This window comes from Trachinotus anak, unplaced genomic scaffold (genome assembly GCF_046630095.1).
Source record: "Trachinotus anak isolate AG129_WGS33_773 ecotype Australia unplaced genomic scaffold, CSIRO_AGI_Tana_v1 ptg000026l, whole genome shotgun sequence".
NCBI classification, from domain to species: domain Eukaryota; kingdom Metazoa; phylum Chordata; class Actinopteri; order Carangiformes; family Carangidae; genus Trachinotus; species Trachinotus anak.
The window spans coordinates 13413325-13432706 of record NW_027273877.1 but is presented as its reverse complement, the minus strand read 5'-3'; the positions used below and the strand labels follow the sequence as shown (position 1 = coordinate 13432706).

General features: G+C 44.4%; 2 protein-coding genes across 5 annotated transcripts in view; one reads left to right on the top strand and one right to left on the bottom strand.

Moving 5' to 3' along the window:
* Positions 1-19382, top strand: part of LOC139609600 (NACHT, LRR and PYD domains-containing protein 12-like) — a 144710-nt gene that overhangs the window by 37864 nt on the left and 87464 nt on the right. The gene's annotated exons all lie outside the window — the stretch shown is intronic.
* On the bottom strand, positions 1119-18585 carry LOC139609621 (protein NLRC3-like). 3 transcript variants are annotated; one of them, XM_071464478.1, is made up of 13 exons: positions 17857-18345; positions 17135-17235; positions 16681-16778; positions 15418-15549; positions 15209-15305; positions 14947-15060; positions 12728-12850; positions 12395-12630; positions 10313-12164; positions 6164-6337; positions 3540-3716; positions 2731-2904; positions 1119-2290 (listed from the first exon to the last, which is right to left on the bottom strand). In XM_071464478.1, the coding sequence occupies exons 4-13, from the start codon at positions 15440-15442 to the stop codon at positions 2284-2286; spliced, it is 2979 nt and encodes a 992-aa protein (XP_071320579.1). In that variant the 5' UTR covers positions 15443-15549; positions 16681-16778; positions 17135-17235; positions 17857-18345; the 3' UTR covers positions 1119-2283. The 3 variants fall into 3 exon arrangements, with proteins under 3 accessions (XP_071320579.1, XP_071320580.1, XP_071320581.1); XM_071464479.1 differs by lacking the exons at positions 16681-16778; positions 17857-18345 and adding an exon at positions 18547-18585; XM_071464480.1 differs by lacking the exon at positions 16681-16778.

The following is a 19382-nucleotide window of genomic DNA, read 5'->3' as shown; positions in this document are numbered from 1 at the left end:
TGGGCAGTTTCTCCCATTCTTCTTTGCAGAACCTCTCAAGCTCCATCAGTTTGGATGGGGAGCGTCTGTGCACAGCCATTTTCAGATCTCTGCAGAGATGTTCAATTGGGTTCAAGTCTGGGCTCTGGCTGGGCCACTCAAGGACATTCACAGAGTTGTCCCGAAGCCACTCCTTTGTTATCTTGGCTGTGTGCTGAGGGTCGTTGTCCTGTTGGAAGATGAACCTTCTCCCCAGTCTGAGTTCCAGAGCGCCCTGGTGCAGGTTGTCATCAAGGATGTCTCTGTACATTGCTGCATTCATCTTTCCCTCGACCCTGACTAGTCTCCCAGTTCCTGCTACTGAAAAACATCCCCACAGCATGATGCTGCTACCACCATGCTTCACTGTAGGGATGGTATTGGCCAGGTGATGAGCGGTGCCTGGTTTCCTCCAGACATGACACTTGGCATTCAGGCCAAAGAGTTCAATCTTTGTTTCATCAGACCACATAATTTTGTTTATCATGTTCTGAGAGCCCTTCAAGTGCCTTTTGGCAAATTCCAGGCGGGGTGTCATGTGCCTTTTACTGAGGAGTGGCTTCCGTCTGGCCACTCTTACTATACAGGCCTGATTGGTGGAGTGCTGCAGAAATGGTTGTCCTTCTGGAAGGTTCTCCTCTCTCCACAGAGAAACGCTGGAGCACTGTCATTGGGGTCTTGGTCACCTCCCTGAATAAGGCCCTTATGCCCCGATCGCTCAGATTGGCCGGGCAGCCAGCTCTAGGATGAGTCCTGGTGGTTCCAAACTTCTTCCATTTATGGATAATGGAGGCCACTGTGCTCATTGGGACCTTCAATGCTGCAGAAATGTTTCTGTACCCTTCCCCAGATCTGTGCCTCGATACAATCCTGTCTCAGAGGTCTACAGACAATTCCTTAGACTTCATGGCTTGGTTTGTGCTCTGACATGCACTGTCAACTATGGGACCTTATATAGACAGGTCTATGCCTCTCCAAATCTTGTCCAATCAAATTAATTTACCCCAGTTGGACTCCAATGAAGTTGTAGAAACACCTGAAGGATGATCTGAGCTCAATTTTGAGTGGCATGGCAAAGGCTGTGAATACTTATGTACAAGTGATTGTTTTTGTTTTTTATTTTTCTAATATTTACAAAATTTTCAAGCAAACTTTTTTCACTTTCTCATTATGGGATATAGTGTGTAGAATGTTGAGATAAAAAGTGAATTTAATCCATTTTGGAACAAGGCTGTAACATAACAAAATATGCAAAAAGTAAAGTGCTGTGAATATTTTCTGGATGCACTGTAAACCTCTGATTGGTGGAGGTCGTTCTGGCTCCTGAAACTCTACTGCCCCCCTCACTGTGTCGGTGAAAATTTAAGTTACATTTGAATTTACACTGAATTATAATTCTGCTACAAACAGCAGAACTAAACACCAGTCAAATATAAGGCTATAAAGAACAGGAAGTAAATATAAAAACATTATTTACCATGCAGAAGGATTTAAAGTACTGTTAATTAATAATTAATTAAACCAATGATACTTGTTGACTTATCATTAAGATATATAGACATGCTCATATAAAAAGGCTGGGAGATATGGCTAAAAACCTCATATCTCAACAGGCTTAAGAGAAGCAGTAAATGTGCAATAACAATACAATACTATGAAGATGTAACAGTAACATAATGAGTAGATTTTAACTTTAACTTACTTTTTCTTTTATCTTAAAACATTTTAACTTCTACTACAGTAAAAAACTTTGTTGGTTTCTATTTGCTGCAGGGGCTGGTTACAAATATTTAGCATATTCAACATTATGAATATGATAATTTACTATATATTCTATAAAGTATTATTGAATACATCAATAAAATGGAGGATAAAAACAACATGTTCCTCCTGTACAATAATATCTGGTAAAGTTCAGCTGAAGAACATGAGGCTTCAACGTCTGAGTCAAACTCATCTTCAGAGTTCAAGACATTTTACTGTGAAATTCCCTCTTTGTGAAGCTCAACAAGGAAACTGTTCAGAGCTGAACTTGATGAGCTTTAAGTCCAGAGACACTGATGATGCTCTGTCAGATCCAGAGGAACACACAGGGATGATGGTGGACTGGACTCTGTGTGTGACAGTGGAGCTGTTCTCAGATCAGTTCAGACTGCAGCACTGAGAGTCATCTCCACTTCTTCTGGTTCCTCTGTCAGTCACTGCTGGATCAAGCTCTCCTCTCCACTCTCATCTCCCAGTAACATGGACCATTCAGAGCCTGCTTCAAGCTCTGTGGATCATCAAGACACATACACACACACGCACACACACACACACACACACACACAGATCGAGGCTGTCACTGAGGATCACTGCATGAAACAAATGACAGACTGACAGGTTCAGATCAGATATGATGGTTGGACAGATTGATGAATGAGGACACTGTCCATCTCTGTCCATCTCTGAGGCTGTCAGCATGAATCAGCTTTATTCCCTGTACACATGATCACAGCAAGCTTCTGGCTGCTCTGATTGGCTGACCCTCTCTCTGTCTTTCTGTCCAATCCTGAAGCCTGTCCCCGTTCTCCTCTCACAGCTTCACTGAGGAAAGCAGCCACTGAGGAGGTTGGAGGTTCACAGGAAACACTGGATCTTTGCTCTGATACTAACTGTGTTTAGTACAATACTGCTGAGAGCAGCATGGACTGACTCCGCCCCTCTACTGACCTCAGAGTCTCCAGTCTACAGTCTGGACTCTCCACGAGACCACGGAGATCCTTCAGGTCTGAATCCTGCAGGTTGTTGAAGCTCAGGTCCAGTTCTCTCAGATGGGAGGGGTTGGACTTCAGAGCTGAGCCCAGAGAAGAACAGCTGATCTCTGACAAACTGCACCAACTCAATCTGAATAAAGAATCAAAGATGTAGATCAATGATTGATAATCAATCAGATTTGTCCTGATCAATGATCTTTGTCTAAAATGAGTAGAGTGACTTTGTCCTTCTGTTATTGTGGATCTTCATCATGTCAGTACAACACAACATTGTCAACACAACAGTTGTGTGTGTTGTGTTACAGATGAAAACACACACACACACAGTTTGATCAAACAGACATTAGTCCTGACACTTCACTGAAATCTACTGAAAAAAAGAAGATTGTTTCTTCACTTTCTTTGAACAAATATTAGTTGTGAGGATCTTGTGTATGTTGTTGTGATAAAAATGAATTGACTTGAACAACTAACACTGGACATTTTCTACAGTGGATTTAGAAAACATGAGTCCTCTGACTGAGAGAAATACGAGTGTGTGAGCTGTGAAGGTTGAACTGAAGTGAACAGACATTATTCATGACAAGTGAGTGAAATGAGCTGAAACTGAAGAATCATTCTCAGTCTGAGAGAAGAACAACTGGAAACATGAGACAACAACTATTTACAATGTCATTCATTCATTCACAGTCAATGGATTCAACTTGTGTGTGAAGCTTCATTAGCTGTGGATTCAAGATATAAGATCTACAACAGTGAACTGACCTCAGAGTCTCCAGTCTACAGTCTGGACTCTGCAGAAAACCACACAGAACCTTCAATCCTGGATCCTGCAGGTCCTGGTTCCAGCTCAGGTCCAGTTCTCTCAGATGGGAGGGGTTGGACTTCAGAGCTGAGCCCAGAGAAGACCAGCTGATCTCTGACAAACTGCAGTCTATCAATCTGAATAAAGGATCAAAGATGTAGATCAATGAGTGATAATCAATCAGATTTGTCCCGATCAATGATCTTTGTCTAAAATGAGTAGAGTGACTTTGTCCTTCTGTTATTGTGGATCTTCATCATGTCAGCCTTCTACACACATCATCCAAATGTCAGCACAACATTCATACAGCTGTTGATGTGAACACAGGTTGATCAGCTGCTGCTGACCTCAGTTCAGTCTGTAATCAGAGGAGAATCAGAGGATTCACGTCTGTTTAGTCTGTTCCCTCTCTGACACTACAGACATCAGCACAGAAACAAAACACTGAGGACGTGAACAAACAGTGAGAACTCAGTCACACTGTTCAGAACAAACATGGTGGAGCAGCTTCAATGTTCCAAAGTCACCAAACAACTGCACAATGTCACATTTACAGGAGGAGGGAAAAGATTTCTCTGTGTCCACATCTTTAAAGAAGAACTTGTGTCACTGTTGAGAACTTGAGGAGGACGAGTGCTCGGCCTCAGTCTACCACCGGTGTTACAGCCCATTCTGTGAGCCGTCAGATTCTGTGACCTGCAGCAACAACCAGTTCACCTTCAGGTAACGTTCAGAGCCTCCTGCTGGAAAACACCACAGATTTATTCAGCTGATCTTCACTGAATGAGGAAGTAGAATTCATCTGATTTTCACATCAACCCCCCAGTGAGGAGCAGACTGAGTGAGGACGGGGTTAATGAAGGTCACAGAGCAGAGATCAAACCTGTGCTCACAGTCCTACAACCCTTCAGCTCAGCACAACGTCCACGGTTTAGGTCTGATAGTTGATGAACAGAGTTTCTCTGAGTGTCAGTGTCAGTCTGCTCTGGTAACTGCTCCTGAACCACAGTCACATGACCACTTGTGTTATTCATGTGATTAGAAGAAGCTCCATTCTTCAAGATCAAGTCTGACCTTTTGTTGTGTTCACACACAGTCAACTAGATATGACATGAAGGACACCTGGAGCGCTTTGAGTTCACAGTGCACAGGTTCAGAGAAGCACAACGTGGACTTGAAGAGAACAGAAGTGAGAGCAGCTCAGTTCAGGTAACAGGGACCAGACTGATCTGCCAACAAAACCCCTACAGCCAACCTCCCCTGGAGCTCAGCTTTCAGAGCAGGCTCCTCTGCCTCTGCTGCCAGCTCTGTGTATCTGAGCTGTTTCCTCTCAGAGGCCGTTTCTCCTGCGTCCTCCCATGGCACTGTCAGCTCCACAACATACACAAGCTGCTGTGTTTCTGACCACAACACAACATCTGTTCTCAGATCAGTGGCAGCTGTCTCCTGAGGAACTAGGAGCTGTTTTCCTGGATCTCCTCTGATTGGCCAGTCCCTCCCTGCCTTCAGCTGCATCACGCCTGTTCAAAGCTGCTTCCTGAGTCCTTCACCCTCACCAACAAATCAAATCCATCTTGTCTCCTTCTGCCTCCAGTGAGTTCACCTCTGAGCTCTGACTCTCAGTGGCTGCTGGGAGACACCTCAGCACCTGCTGATGTCTCCAGGTGTGTGGGCCTGGAGACAGGCTTGTTTTAGCCCCTGATAGAAGGAGCCACATGAAGCTCCACCTGAACACAGAGGACATGTTGGCTCCTCACCTGTTTATTCACTATGATGTTGGGGAGGTGGGAGCTGCTCATAAACTGCTCCCAGCATCAATCTAATCCTTCCTGCCTCCATGTCCCAGCTGAGTTTCCTCTCTTCTCCACTTTCCCGCCTCAGCCACTGGCCCTGCTTTGATCTGGTTTGTGTTGCTCTGAATCACAAACACTGTGACTGCTCTCATCCAGGGGCCGAGTGGGACCCTTCATTTTACCTGGAGATCACCAGTCCCAGCTGTTAATAACACACAAAGACAAACAGCAGCTAACACAAGCACAGGGCTGCTGCCCAACAACTAGCAGCTAGCTATACTAGCCACATTTACTATGAGCTGAGCTAGCAGCTAGCTACAACGCCCCTGCTTAGCATTTCAGCTGCCGGCTCTTTACTGGATGTTGAATCTCTCTGTGATTGTGGAACATTTCTCTGCTTCCTCCTCCAGTATTTGTTCTTCTTCATTCTTTTCTGCTCCACCTTTCTCCTTCTCTTTCTGCTGCTGCTTCAGAAAGAGAAGATCTGCAGGCCCCCCACACTGCAAATATAGACTTGGTAGCGTCTGACGTGCTGGGAGAGACAAGAGGCTGTGAGGCTCAGTTCAGGCTGCAGGATGGTGCAGCAAGGTAGACCACTTTAATATAACACAATATCATTAGTCTACACAATAATCAGTCTGGCCCCGGCCCCCAAACGGCCCCTGGGGATTCTTCTGACCCTTTTAAATCCTCAAATAGAAATCCTGAAAATGAACCAACCAATGAAAACCTGGAACTTCACAGATTTGAACTGAATATAAAACTACAACAGCTCCAGTCAGTGAACTGACCTCAGAGTCTCCAGTCTACAGTATGGACTCTCCAGTCCAGCACACAGCTGCTTCACTGCTGAATCCTTCAGGTCATTGTGTTTCAGGTCCAGGTGTCTCAGATGGGAGGGGTTGGACTTCAGAGCTGAGGACACGACTTCACAGTGAGTCTCTGAGAGTCGACAACCACCAAGTCTGTGATGAGAGAAAATATAAAATGTGTATAAAATCAGACAGTTTGTAATAAAAGACACTGAAGTTAAAATGCATCTAATAGAAAAGATGATGATGTGATGAACATCTGCTCTTCACATCTGTGGCTCAGCTTATCTGATCTGATTGTGTTTGACATGAAACAATAATTCTCATCACTCTCTCTCAGACCTGCAGAGTTTCATGGGAATCTTTGTTGTGCAGATGAAGGAGGGAAAATGATGTTACATTTCTGCTTCCATCATATGATTTGATCCAGAGTCAGAATCTTGTTCAGAAAAACAGTTTTATTCTCCAGATTTTTTAAACTGACTCCAGATTGCTTGGCTCTGCTGCCTCTCCGTAGAAGTCAACACACACCACTGCATAAAACACATCTGGCTCATTGTGGTGAATCAGTGGCAGCGCCCACGTTGATCCATGAACAAACTGTCCTCAGTAAAACACTAGTGATCAACACTTAGTGGACTCTACAGTTACAACCTGGAAGCATCTGCTCCGTGCAGCAGCAGAGTCTGATCATGTGGTTTTCACAGAAGGTCCTCACAGAAACATGACACTGAGCTCTGGTGTGTAGAAGAAGACTGAATCCTCCCATTCTGCTCTGATAGATTCACACCTGTGTTCTTGGCTGAAGCTGAACATTTCCTGATACGACTCTCCTCTACAGCAACAAGAGAGAAAACACCTGGGACTTTCTGTCTCATTCAACACAATCTATGGAAAGACTTTAAAGCTCCACAATGACACTTGAAAAAACACAAGTTCACTCTTCAACATGAAAAGTTCAAAAATCAATAAAGCTCAGCCTTGATCAGGTCAATACACTCAGAGGTTTACATCTCCACTCTTGGTCTGCTTTGACCAGTTGAGTCATTTCACTGATGTGATGACTTTTCTCTGCTTGTGCAGCTGTTACATTCTGTTTGATCAATTCAATTCAATTCAATTCAATTTTATTTGTATAGCGCCAAATCATAATATACATTATCTCAAGGCACTTTACAGGGTAAGGTCAAGACCTTACTTTGTTACTGAATAAACCCAACAGTTCCCACAAAGAGCAAGCGTTTGGCGACAGGGGGGAGGAAAAACTCCCTTTTAACAGGAAGAAACCTCCAACAGAACCGGGCTCAGGGTGGGGGGGTCTGCCTCGACCGGTTGGGTTTAGGAGAAGATAGAAAGAGGGGGAGGGGGAGGAGAGGGGAGAGAAGAGAGAGAGAGAGAGAGACCAGGAACAGCTGTGTCGGTAATGGTGTTATCAATAATAATGACAGGTAACAGTGGTTAATAGTAAAGATGAGTAGTGGTGGATCTGGATCCTGCTGCTCCCGGGGCAGAGATACCTGCAGAATGAGGACAGAGAGAGGGAGAGAGAGGAGAAGCACAAACTACAGGAGAGAAAAAATACAAAGTTAATGGCATAAAGTAGTCGAGAGAGAGAGGGGGAGAGAGACAGAAATAGAGAGAGAGCGCCCAGTGAATCATGGGAATCCCCCAGCAGTCTAGCTCTATAGCAGCATAACTAAGGGATGGGTCAGGACATACCCGAGCCAGCCCTAACTATAAGCTTTACTAAACAGGACAGTTTTAAGCCTGATCTTAAAGGTAGAGAGGGGGTCTGCCTCCCGAACCCACACTGGGAGCTGGTTCCACAGGAGAGGAGCCTGATAGCTGAAGGCTCTGCCCCCCATTCTACTCTTACTAACTCTGGGAACCACAAGTTGACCTGCATTTAGAGAGCGAAGTGTCCTATTGGGAAAATAGGGAACTATAAGCTCTCCAAGGTACGATGGTGCCTGACCATGAATGGCTTTGTAGGTGAGGAGGAGGATTTTAAATTCGATTCTAGAGTTTACAGGGAGCCAATGCAGAGAGGCTAACACAGGAGAGATGTGATCTCGTTTCCTAGTTCCTGTCAGTACTCATGCTGCCGCATTCTGGATCAGTTGGAGGCTTTTTACTGAATTTTTGGGACATCCTGACAATAAAGAGTTACAGTAGTCCAGTCTTGAGGTAACAAATGCATGAACTAGTTTTTCAGCATCCTTTAGACATAGAATGGGTCTGATTTTAGCAATATTGCGCAGGTGGAAGAAGGCTGTCCTAGAGACTTGCTTTATATGTGAAGTAAAGGACAAGTCCTGGTCAAAAATGACACCAAGGTTTCTGACTGTAGCACTGGAGGCCAAGGTGATGTCATCCAAAGTCAGTATATTATCACATAGTGTGTCTCTGAGGTGTTTTGGGCCAATTACAATAACTTCAGTTTTGTCTGAATTTAAGAGTAAGAAATTAGTGGTCATCCAGGTTTTTATGTCCTTAAGACACACCTGAAGCTTGGCTATCTGGTTAGTCTCACCTGGCTTCATGGATAAGTACAGCTGGGTGTCATCTGCATAACAATGGAAATTCATCTGGCGCCTCCTAATAATGTTTCCCAGAGGGAGCATATATAGACTGAAGAGCATTGGTCCTAGCACAGAACCTTGTGGAACTCCATGACTAACTTCTGTGATGATAGAGGAGTCATTATTAACATGAACAAACTGGAGTCTATCTGACAGATATGACTTAAACCAGCTTAGTGTGGTTCCTTTGATGCCGACCATATGTTCTAGTCTCTGTAATAAAATCTTATGATCAATGGTGTCAAATGCGGCACTAAGATCTAGTAGGACAAGTACAGAGACAAGTCCATTGTCTGAAGCTATGAGGAGATCATTGGTAACCTTAACCAGAGCTGTTTCTGTGCTATGATGGACTCTAAAACCTGACTGAAAATCTTCAAACAAACCATTCCTGTGCAAATAATCACATAACTGGTTTGCAACAACCTTCTCAAGGATTTTGGAAATAAAGGGGAGGTTGGATATAGGTCTATAATTGGCTAAAACATCTGGATCAAGAGTAGGCTTTTTAAGTAGAGGTTTAATTACTGCAACTTTAAAAACCTGCGGTACATAACATCATGAACCATTATCCCATCAGTGTTTGTTGTTACCACAGTGGCTGCTGTTCAGCTCCACTTTTAAAGCAGCTTTCATTGGAGCCCACTGTTTTTGTCTCCTGTGATTTAAAGGGGGGGGGGGGGGCGTCCCCTAACATCCTCCATGCTCATCATGACTTCAGTCATCTCTGGACAATGAATCAGGTCTTAAACAAACTTTACTAAACACCTGCTAGAACCTGCTCATTAGAGCTTCACTGCATTCACTGTTCACTGTCAAACACTGATGACTGTTGTCATAGAAACCTCATGAGTCCTGAATACAGACCTCCACAGATTCATCACTGCTCTCCTGTAACACTGTCACAATGGACAGTTTCAACAAAGTTGAACCAGAGACATCTTCTTTTTTCATTCACACATTCCTCTTCCTCAGAAGAAACTGCTGCCTACATTACCCACAATGCAACTCAACCACCAACCCTCAGCTGTTAGATTAAGGGGGGCTACAGAGATCTGGTGTCATCTTCAGACTTTGCCCACGCTTCCTCAGGTGACATCACCTGAGGACATTTATCAGACTGCACAGCTGGAGACACTAAAGGTTTAATACTACTGTTTTCTCAAATGCAGGAGTCCTCCCCAACACCTGGAAACACCTGGAAACACACTGAGGTGTAAGATCAGTGGAGCTGCTTTAATTAGTTTGATCAGGTTTTAATTAAACCAAAAAGACTCAAAACAACACAGAACATTAACAAATCAATGAAGCATCCAACAATTATTACAAATAAACAAAACAAGTGTTTTTATGAACTTAACAGCAACAATCACAACCAACTGAAACATCTACATTTTGGTGCTCACAGCATTTACAACACCTCCACAAAAAACACAACTGACCTTTGATTGTTTCAAAGTAAAACTAAGAATAATGAGAATAAATGAAAACTGTGTTCTGAAAACTACTACTGATTGATAATTATATTGATCATGTCTGGACTCACCGAGCCTTCCTGCAGTTCCTCACAGCTGGGATCAGTCTCCGTCGTCCCTCCTCTGATGTGTTGTACTTGTCCAGGTCCAACTCATCCAGAACCTCCTCTGACATCTGTAGCATATAGGCCAGAGCTGAGCAGTGGATCTCAGAGAGTTTCTGCTCTGATCTGGTCTCTGACTTCAGGAACTCTTGGATCTCCTGATGAACTGAGTGGTCCTTCATCTCCATCAGACAGTGGAAGATGTTGATGCTTCTGTCAGGAGAGATTTTATCACTGTTCATCTTCTTCAGGTTGTTGATGGCTCTCTGGATGGTTCCTGGACTGTTCTCTGTCTGACCCAGCAGACCTCCTAAGAGTCTCTGGTTGGACTCCAGAGAGAGACCATGAAGGAAGCGAACAAACAGGTCCAGGTGACCATTTTTACTTCTGAGGGATTTCTCCATGGCTGCCCTCAGGAAGACATCCAGAGGTGGATGAATGTTTCTAAACATCCCAGCAATCTTCTTTAAAAAAGGCTTTGAGGTTGACTCTCTATGTTTGTTGTCTTGTCCCAGGAAGTTTTCCAGGACCTCTGTGATCCTGTTGGTGTAACAGTGGGACATGTAGACTGCAGCCAGAAACTCCTGAATGCTCAGATGAACAAAGCAGTAGACTGTTTTCTGGAAGATCACACTCTCTCTTTTGAAGATCTCAGTACAGAGTCCTGAGTACACTGAGGCCTCTGTGACATCCAGACCACACTGCTCCAGGTCTTCTTGGTAGAACATGATGTTTCCTTTCTCCAGATGTTCAAACGCCAGCCTCCCCAGCTTCAGAAGAACTTCCCTGTCAGTCTCCATCAGCTCCTGTGGACTGGTCTCATGTCCCTCATCATACTTGAGCTTCTTCCTCTTTGTCTGAACCAGCAGGAAGTGTGAGAACAGGTCAGTCAGGGTCTGGGGCAGCTCTCCTCTCTGCTCTGTAGTCAACATGTGCTCCAGAACTGTAGCAGTGATCCAGCAGAAGACTGGGACTTGACACATGATGTGGAGGCTCCTGGACTTCTTGATGTGTGAGATGGTTCTGCTGGACAGCTCTTCATCACTGGATCTCCTCCTGAAGTACTCCTCCTTCTGGGCGTCAGTGAAGCCTGGTACCTCTGTTACCCTGTCAACACATGTAGGAGGGATCTGATTGGCTGCTGCAGGTCTGGAAGTGATCCAGACCAGAGCCGAGGGAAGCAGGTTCCCCTGGATGAGGTTTGTCAGCAGCAGGTTGACTGATGACGTCTGTGTGACATCAGACACAACCTCCCTGTTGTTGAAATCCAGTGAAAGTCTGCTTTCATCCAGGCCGTCCAAGATGAACAGAACTTTACAGACAGCCAGCTGCTCTGCTGTGACCTTCTGTAATGTTGGATGGAAAACATGGAGCAGCCTGAGAAGACTGTACTGCTGCTCTCTGATCAGGTTCAGCTCCCTGAACGAAAGCAGAACCAGCAGACTCACATCTTGGTTCTCCAAGCCCTCTGCCCAGTCCAGACTGAACTTCTGCACTGAGAAGGTTTTTCCAATGCCAGCGACGCCGTTGGTCAGAACCACTCTGATGGGTCTCTGTTGGTCAGGTAAGGCTTTAAAGATGTTGTGGCACTTGATTGAAGCATCATGGAGGGTCTTCATCTTGGAAGCTGTCTCCAGCTGCCTCACCTCATGTTGGGTATTAACCTCTTCACTCTGTCCCTCTGTGATGTAGAGCTCAGTGTAGATCCTGTTGAGGAGGCTTCCACTTCCTGCTCCATCACTTCCTTCAGTCACACGTTCACATCTGCTCCTCAGACTGATCTTATGTTGATCTAAAACCTCCTGCAGACCACTATCTGCTGAAAGAGAAGAGACAATGTCAGACTGAAGAAAGAGAATCTGAGAATCTGCTGATTATTTTCATCAGCTACAGAAAAACTAAAGAGCAGCAAAGAAAAGCTTTTTAATGTTGTGCTTTTTAGAATCATCTGAAATGTCAGTGCTGTGTGATAGAACAACTGACACTGGAGAAAACAACAGGTCCTGGTTTCAGAAATGAAGACATCAGCAGACACATGTTCAATCTCACTTTGTACAGTGCTGCTCTGACTGGCTGTCTGCAGTCCAGGTCTGGTTCTGGATCTTTTTCCACACTGGGGACAGGAGGGGTCTCCTGAAGACCCAGACTGGTCCCAGTATGAGGTGAAGCACTGTCTGCAGAACCAGTGTCCACAGCTGGTAGAGACTGGATCCTTCAGGACGTCCTGACACAGAGCACAGCAGGACAGCTGCTCCTCCACAGAGACACCACTCCTCTTCCTCCCTCTGTCAAGACATTTCTTCATCACTAACATGTCACAGTCAAATATGTCTAATAACTGAATCATCTTCAGCTCAGTTTACAGTAGAAACTGTCTCTTACTGTGAGTCTGAGGGTCCAGGTTCAGGACTGAATGCTGGAGGATCAAACTCTTTGGACTGGTCACTCTTCACAGACAGACAGCTGGATCCTGGAGACTCTGCTCTCAGTCTGTGGTTCTGACCTCTGCAAACACAAACATGTTTTTATTCATATCACATTGATCACTGATCAATTCTCTGATGACAGAGTCATTGTGGGAACTCTTAGCTGACGTCCTGCACTGATGTCACCATCCAGCACCGCACACTGTACTGAAGGATGGAAGCAACGCAGCAGCATCCAGAAACAACACTGTTGTGTCAGTCAGTCATTAAATGTGTCCAGTCTCCAGCTGTTGATGACCTGTCTCACATCAGCTCTAAAGAAGCAGAGTGATACAAAGGTAAGATGAGAGGATCAGATGTCTGTGACCCCGACACTGCCACTGCCACAAATGAAGACAAAACAACATCCTGACTAAAACTAATGGCTGCTGATGTGTCTGCTCTTCTTCTCCATATTGATTCTTTCTCTGGAGTTCAGCTTCATTTCACACAAGGAGGCCTGTGTGTTTCTACATGACTGTGACAACAGCAAACACCACATCCTGCTGCAGGCTTCATCTGACCATCACACAACTTCACTGACAAACACACAGTTTCTCAGAGTTACATCTGCACAGATATCAGTGATGTTAAAGACAGTCTTGTGTGTAATTAAAGGATCATTGTGCTGTTGTTCTACATGTTTGTTCTTGACAACAAACCCCATGAAAAGAGCCAAACCAACAGTGTGTGAGTTCGTCTCTCAACACTTTGTGACCTCACTCCTCTGTCTGTGGCTCTCAGCTCTGAGCCCATTGGTTCCTTCTGAAGACTTAGGGCCTATTTTAAGTGGACAAACAGTCGCAGCACCAGGCACATGCTTCAAAAGGGTTGTAATTAGGTCACTAATTTCAATTTAGCAATTCTTAATATGGCCCTTACAGCTGTGATCCCTGACTCATTCCATGTCTGCTCTTTGTTCATTCAAGCAGCCACAACCTCACAGCCTTTGTAACACATGCTGGGGTGTTTCGCAACAACCGAATGCCATTCAGCCTTAGCTCCGCCCCCAGCTGCTTCCAGAAATAAATGTCCACCATATTTTTAGGCATCCTGCGCTGGTCATGTATGTGGACGACATAGTTGTGCACAACCCAATGGAAGCCATCCATGATGAGCGCCTGGCTAAGGTGCTTGATGTTCTCACCAGCCACAGTCTCACTCTGAATGGGGACAAGTGCAGATTTTCAGTGCCCCTCATCAGTTTTGTGGGTTTTCACCTGATGGCTGAGGTTCTAAACCCCCTCTGTTCTAAAGTGGAGACTGTGAGACGCCTTCCTGAACCTACCTGTTCAACACAATTAGCTTCCTTCCTGAGGCTGACAGCCTATCACCTGCTCTTCCTGCCCCACTGCTCCTGAACCACAGCTCCACTACCAGGACTCAAGAAAAATACATCCTGGTGATGGACTTCTGCCTGCTCTGTGGCTATTCACCAGCTCAAGGAACAACTCAACCCCCCTCTGGTGCCAACACATTTTGATGCTGAGAGCCCCACAATCCTGACCTGTGACTCCTCCAACACAGCAGCTGCTGCAGTGCTTTCCCAACTCCAGCACAACACCAAGTGTCACAGGAGTGTTCAGTGGGTGAGCGGGAGGTGTTGGCATGTGTTTGGGTTTGCCAACAAGTGCCCACGACACACCCTGTGACTGACAACTGGGGCTCTCTGGCTGTGGATTTAGACCTCCCCATGGAACAGACACAGCCCACAGCTGGACATCAAGTAGTGCAGACTGACCTCCCAGCTCATCCTGAGGCCAAACTGGTCCGAGTTTGGGTTCATCTACCTCAAAGTGTATGTTACAGACGTTTGACTCTCAGTGTAGCGAGCCTGTCACATGACAGAATTATCCACATGGCTGCACTGCCAACTGGTAGTTTACCCAGATTACCTAGATAGGGTTCAAGTTCATACATATACTTATAGGTCCTGTTCCTGTGGGTTCTCTAAAGGAGGGAAATGTTGTTTATGAGCTACAACTGTTGTGGCCATAGATGCTGCAACTCATAACAGTTTTACAGCAGTTTGCTGGAAAGGAGGTTGTTGTTGTGTTACAGTTAGGTTGTTGGTGTGTGCAAGCAGCAATGAACTAAGTGTTTTTTAAGATGTTGTGGTTTGTGTGTTCAGCTTACATCTGATCAGCTGATGGACATTTTTCTTTAGAGGTAATGTCCCTGTACTTTGACCACTCGCTCTTTAAAGACAGACTGCTGGGTTCAGGAGGGTCTGGTCTCTGCTGCTGGATCCTGAAACAAAAACACATATAAAAAAATATGTTCAATCTTGCAATAAACACAACAACTAACTTTTAATGTGAAGTGTCTTTCTGAGTGTTTTAAATTCTCACCTTCCATCAACAGGTCGTGTGAAATTATCAGGAGTTAACGTGTTAACCTGTTTCTCTTCGTGGACACACAGCTGGGCCCAGGTCTAAGTCTAAGCTGAGTCTGGGGTGTGCTGCTGCTGCTGCTGCTGCTGCTGCTGCTCTGGGCTTGAACACAACACACACAGAGCTTTGAATATGAATAATGATGGAGCAGTGATGTGAGTGCTGAGCTCTGACATGGAGAAGAGTCATGGACAGTTAGAGATCCTCATCTCACCTCTGAGCTCTGGTCTGGCTCTCATGGTCCCCACACAGAGTGGTTTTAGAGGGAGGGGCTCCCTCCTCTCTGTCCTCACACTGATCCATGCTGCTGGATTCACATCCACATCAGCTCACACACACTTTCTACCTTCATGTGGAGACAAACACAAATCATTCATCTGCACATCAACTGAAATTTACATAATTTCTCCTGTAAAAATATCAGCTCCACTGACGGACTCTTCTTCTCTGGTTCATATCAGGGTCAGTTGAGTTCAGTCAGACAGCAGTGTGAGGAGGAGGAAGCTGCCATCAGCTGCTGTACTTCTACCATTGACTCACTGGAGGACTGAGATCCACCAAGTTTAACTGACACAGTCTCTGAGTCTGCAGCATCTGTGCAGGAAATGACTTCATGAAACAAACTAAAGCTGATTATTTAACACACAGCAACTGGGACTGAAATTATTTCACTTCAAAGATCAAACAATTCAACATTTACTCATTTCACTGAAAATGTATAGAAAAAAATGTTAAGGTCTAAATAAGTCTAAATAATTACAAAAAGTCTAAATAATTAGACCACATGGTTTCATGTAATTAACTAATTAAGTATGAATCATTGGTTCAAAAAAAAAAAAAAGACAACATTCAGTTGTTAGTCTGACTATTGAATTCAAATGAATCACTAAGGTAATATAACCTGAAGACGCAAAATGTGAAATTTATCTACAGGAAAACAGACAATTCAACACAGCAGAATAATCTAAATAATATAAATCCTAAGTAGATCTATGGATATGGATCCAAAAATGTCTAAATGTCTTAAAGTGACTGAGTCCTACACTTCATTTAGACGTGGACTCGAACAAACGATATCAAGTCCACACCAATGCTTTGCTGTTCTGATGCCTTTCATTTCCGGTGTCCATCTCTGCATGCTCCATAATTTCCAAAAAGATTTCTACCAAACAAACATTAAATGAAGTTGTCCGAGCACAGTCCAAACTGTTTGCCCCTTTCAATGAGCAACACCTGTGCTAACTGCTCTGGGCTTTTACTTATCTGTGGCAGCCTGGGCCCTCCATTGTTCCCCCTAGAGCTCGGAGGAGTATCACACAACTCAAATACATGGATCCTATATGTCTTTTAAATGTTTTTATTTTTGTTGTTGGTATTGATCAAATACATGAGATAAAACTTATTTTAACATCAACCAGCTGTGTGAAAGAGTAGTTTTGTGTTGTTAGTTTGTTAATTGTCTTTCTGAACATCACACCAGTGGCGTGTGGTGACTTTTACAGATGGACAAACAGAACCAAGCAGCCACCTGCTGGACTGTAGCTGAAGCACAGGGGAGCTGCAGGAGTTTCACACCTGAGGAGTGGTGACATTTATTCACTGACAAACAGCCTGAACTGAACAAACATTACACTGCTAAGTTCACAGCTACACTGCTAACTGCTAATTAACGAGCTAATACTCTGCTCTGGTCACCACCATCACAGCTCTCTCCCCCACTCACTTTCACTCTCCCTCCCTCTCCCTCTCACTCTCTCTCTCTCTGTCTCTCAGAGATGATAAATTAGTGTCATTTGCTCATTTTCTTTCTTATGCTGCCTCTTCATGCTGAATGTTCAAGTTTAGTTTCCACACACATCTGTGCATGTGCACGATGCTGCAATATTATAAGTGATCTCAGTACAGTTGAGGGTGAGTCAAGGACAGTTTACCTTGTACAGTTTAGCTGTAGCTAATCACCAGTCAAAGATCCAGGATTATCCTCAGTGATCAAACCTTCAGATTAAGCTGCCGTCCTCTCCACTTGAAGCTCCTGTCAATGTCAACAGGACACGGTCACACCCACAAAAAGGACAGAAGTGACAGGTACAACAGCTGGAAGTCAAGCTCGCTTTCAAGGACAATACCCTGCTGCCACCACCAGAGGGCAGTAGATTACATGATGAGTGCAAAGGGGCACAAAATACTTTATGGGGCAGAAAGCTGCTCTGAGATCACTTCAACTTCAGTGGAAGTGAATCAAGTTTTAGCTTTATTTCATTTTTTTTCCACTTTTCTTCAAATATCAAGTCTTTGTTTTTTAATTGGGCAACTGCTTGCCTTGCTTGCCCTGACAGCCACCACTGTCATATACAACATTAACTGTCAACTCTAAATATCAACACAAGTCAGATATATTCAGTGTTGGTCCTCCTCCTTCATCTCAACTTAGCAGTTACAGCTCTCAGTCAGTTTCAGAGTCAGTTACAACCAATAGAAGCAGAGCAACACCATAGTAGCACTACACCAACATCACAACAACACTACAGTAACACTAAAATAACACAGCAACACTACAGCAACACTATAGTAACACTACAATAATCATTTTTCCACTGTAATTCAGGTGACAACAGGTGTTACCAACTAAAACATTAAAAACTGTTCATATTACCTTCAGATGGAGAAAAGAACCTGCGCCACAATGTTGGTGCCAAGTGAAACTAAATTTAGAGAGACATGTGCGTATGTGTGGGTGGAGCAGGGTGAATAACTGCCAGGAAAATAAGGTGTAAGGTAAAGATAAGCAGGGCAGCACGGCGGTGCAGTGGTTAGCACTGTCACCTCACAGCAAGAAGGTTCTGCGGCTCCTTTGCCTCTGCTCTGGCTTCCTCACACAGTCCAAAGACTTACAGGTCGATTGGTGACTCTAAAGTGCCCATGTGAATGTGAGCGTGAAAGGTTGTTGTCTCTGTATGTCAGCCTGTGATGGACTGGTGACCTGCTCAGGGTGTACGCCACCCTTGCCCAATATCAGCTAGGATTGGTTCCAGCCTCCCCACAACCCTCAAAGGATAAACGGTATAGCTAATGGATAGATAAAGATCAGCAAACTGACCAAACACAGCTAAAAGTTTAAGAACATTCAGTTTGACTTTGTTCAGAGACAAACTTTAGAAACAACCAAACAACAGCTGTTTCAGAATCAGGTTCAGTGAAAAGTCAGTATACAATATTACAGTAACACCACAATAACATCGCAATAACACCACAGGAACTTGGGTGTAAGAGTTTTGTTGTTTCAACCGGAACTCAGGTAACAACAAGTGTTAATGACTAAAACATTAAAAACTGCTCACATTACCTTCAGATGGAGAAAATGACCTGCGCCACAATGTTGGTTCAAAGTGAAACTAAACTTTACCATGGAAATGCAGAGAGAGAAGCGTGTGCATATGTGTGGGCGGAGCAGGGAGAAGAACTGCCAGGAAAATAAGGTGTATGGTCAAGATAAGCAGGGCAGCACGGTGGTGCAGTGGTTAGCACTGTTGCCTTACATTAAGAAGGTGTGGAGTTTGCATGTTTTTCATGTGTGGATGTCAGCGTGAATGGTTTCTGTATATAAGACCCACATGTCAGCTGGTGTTGGCCCCTGCCCCTCCACGACCCTCAAAGGATAAGCAGTATATCTAATGTGTAAAGATCAGAAAATTTTACACAGAACTAAAAGATTAAGATCATGTTAAGTTACAGTTTGACTTTGTTCAGAGACACAAATGTTGAGAAACACCCAACTTTTGGAGTCCGTTTCAGAAGCAGGTTTAGTGAAAAGTCTTGTCAGGCAGTGTTAAGGTGGAGTGCGGAGGATGAGTGATTGTGAGTTTCTACTCTGGTTTGGAAGAGCAGACTGAACAAACCTGATTTCAGACTTTTGGAATTCTGGACTTGGTGATCAAATATATTGGGTAGAGTAGGAAGAACGGTGGGAAAACATCAACTATAGGACTGATACAATACTCTCACACTGTAGGAGGAAATGGGGAACAGGGAGATTTGAGTGGGGTAGTAACAGTGTGGACTGAAGTGGGGAAGAGATGTAAATAAGGAAGTAAAGTGAGTGGGAAGAGGCCGGATGTAGAAGCAAGAGGGGGAAAGTGATAAGAGAAATATAAAGTGAAATTGGGTGGTAAGGGAGTGATG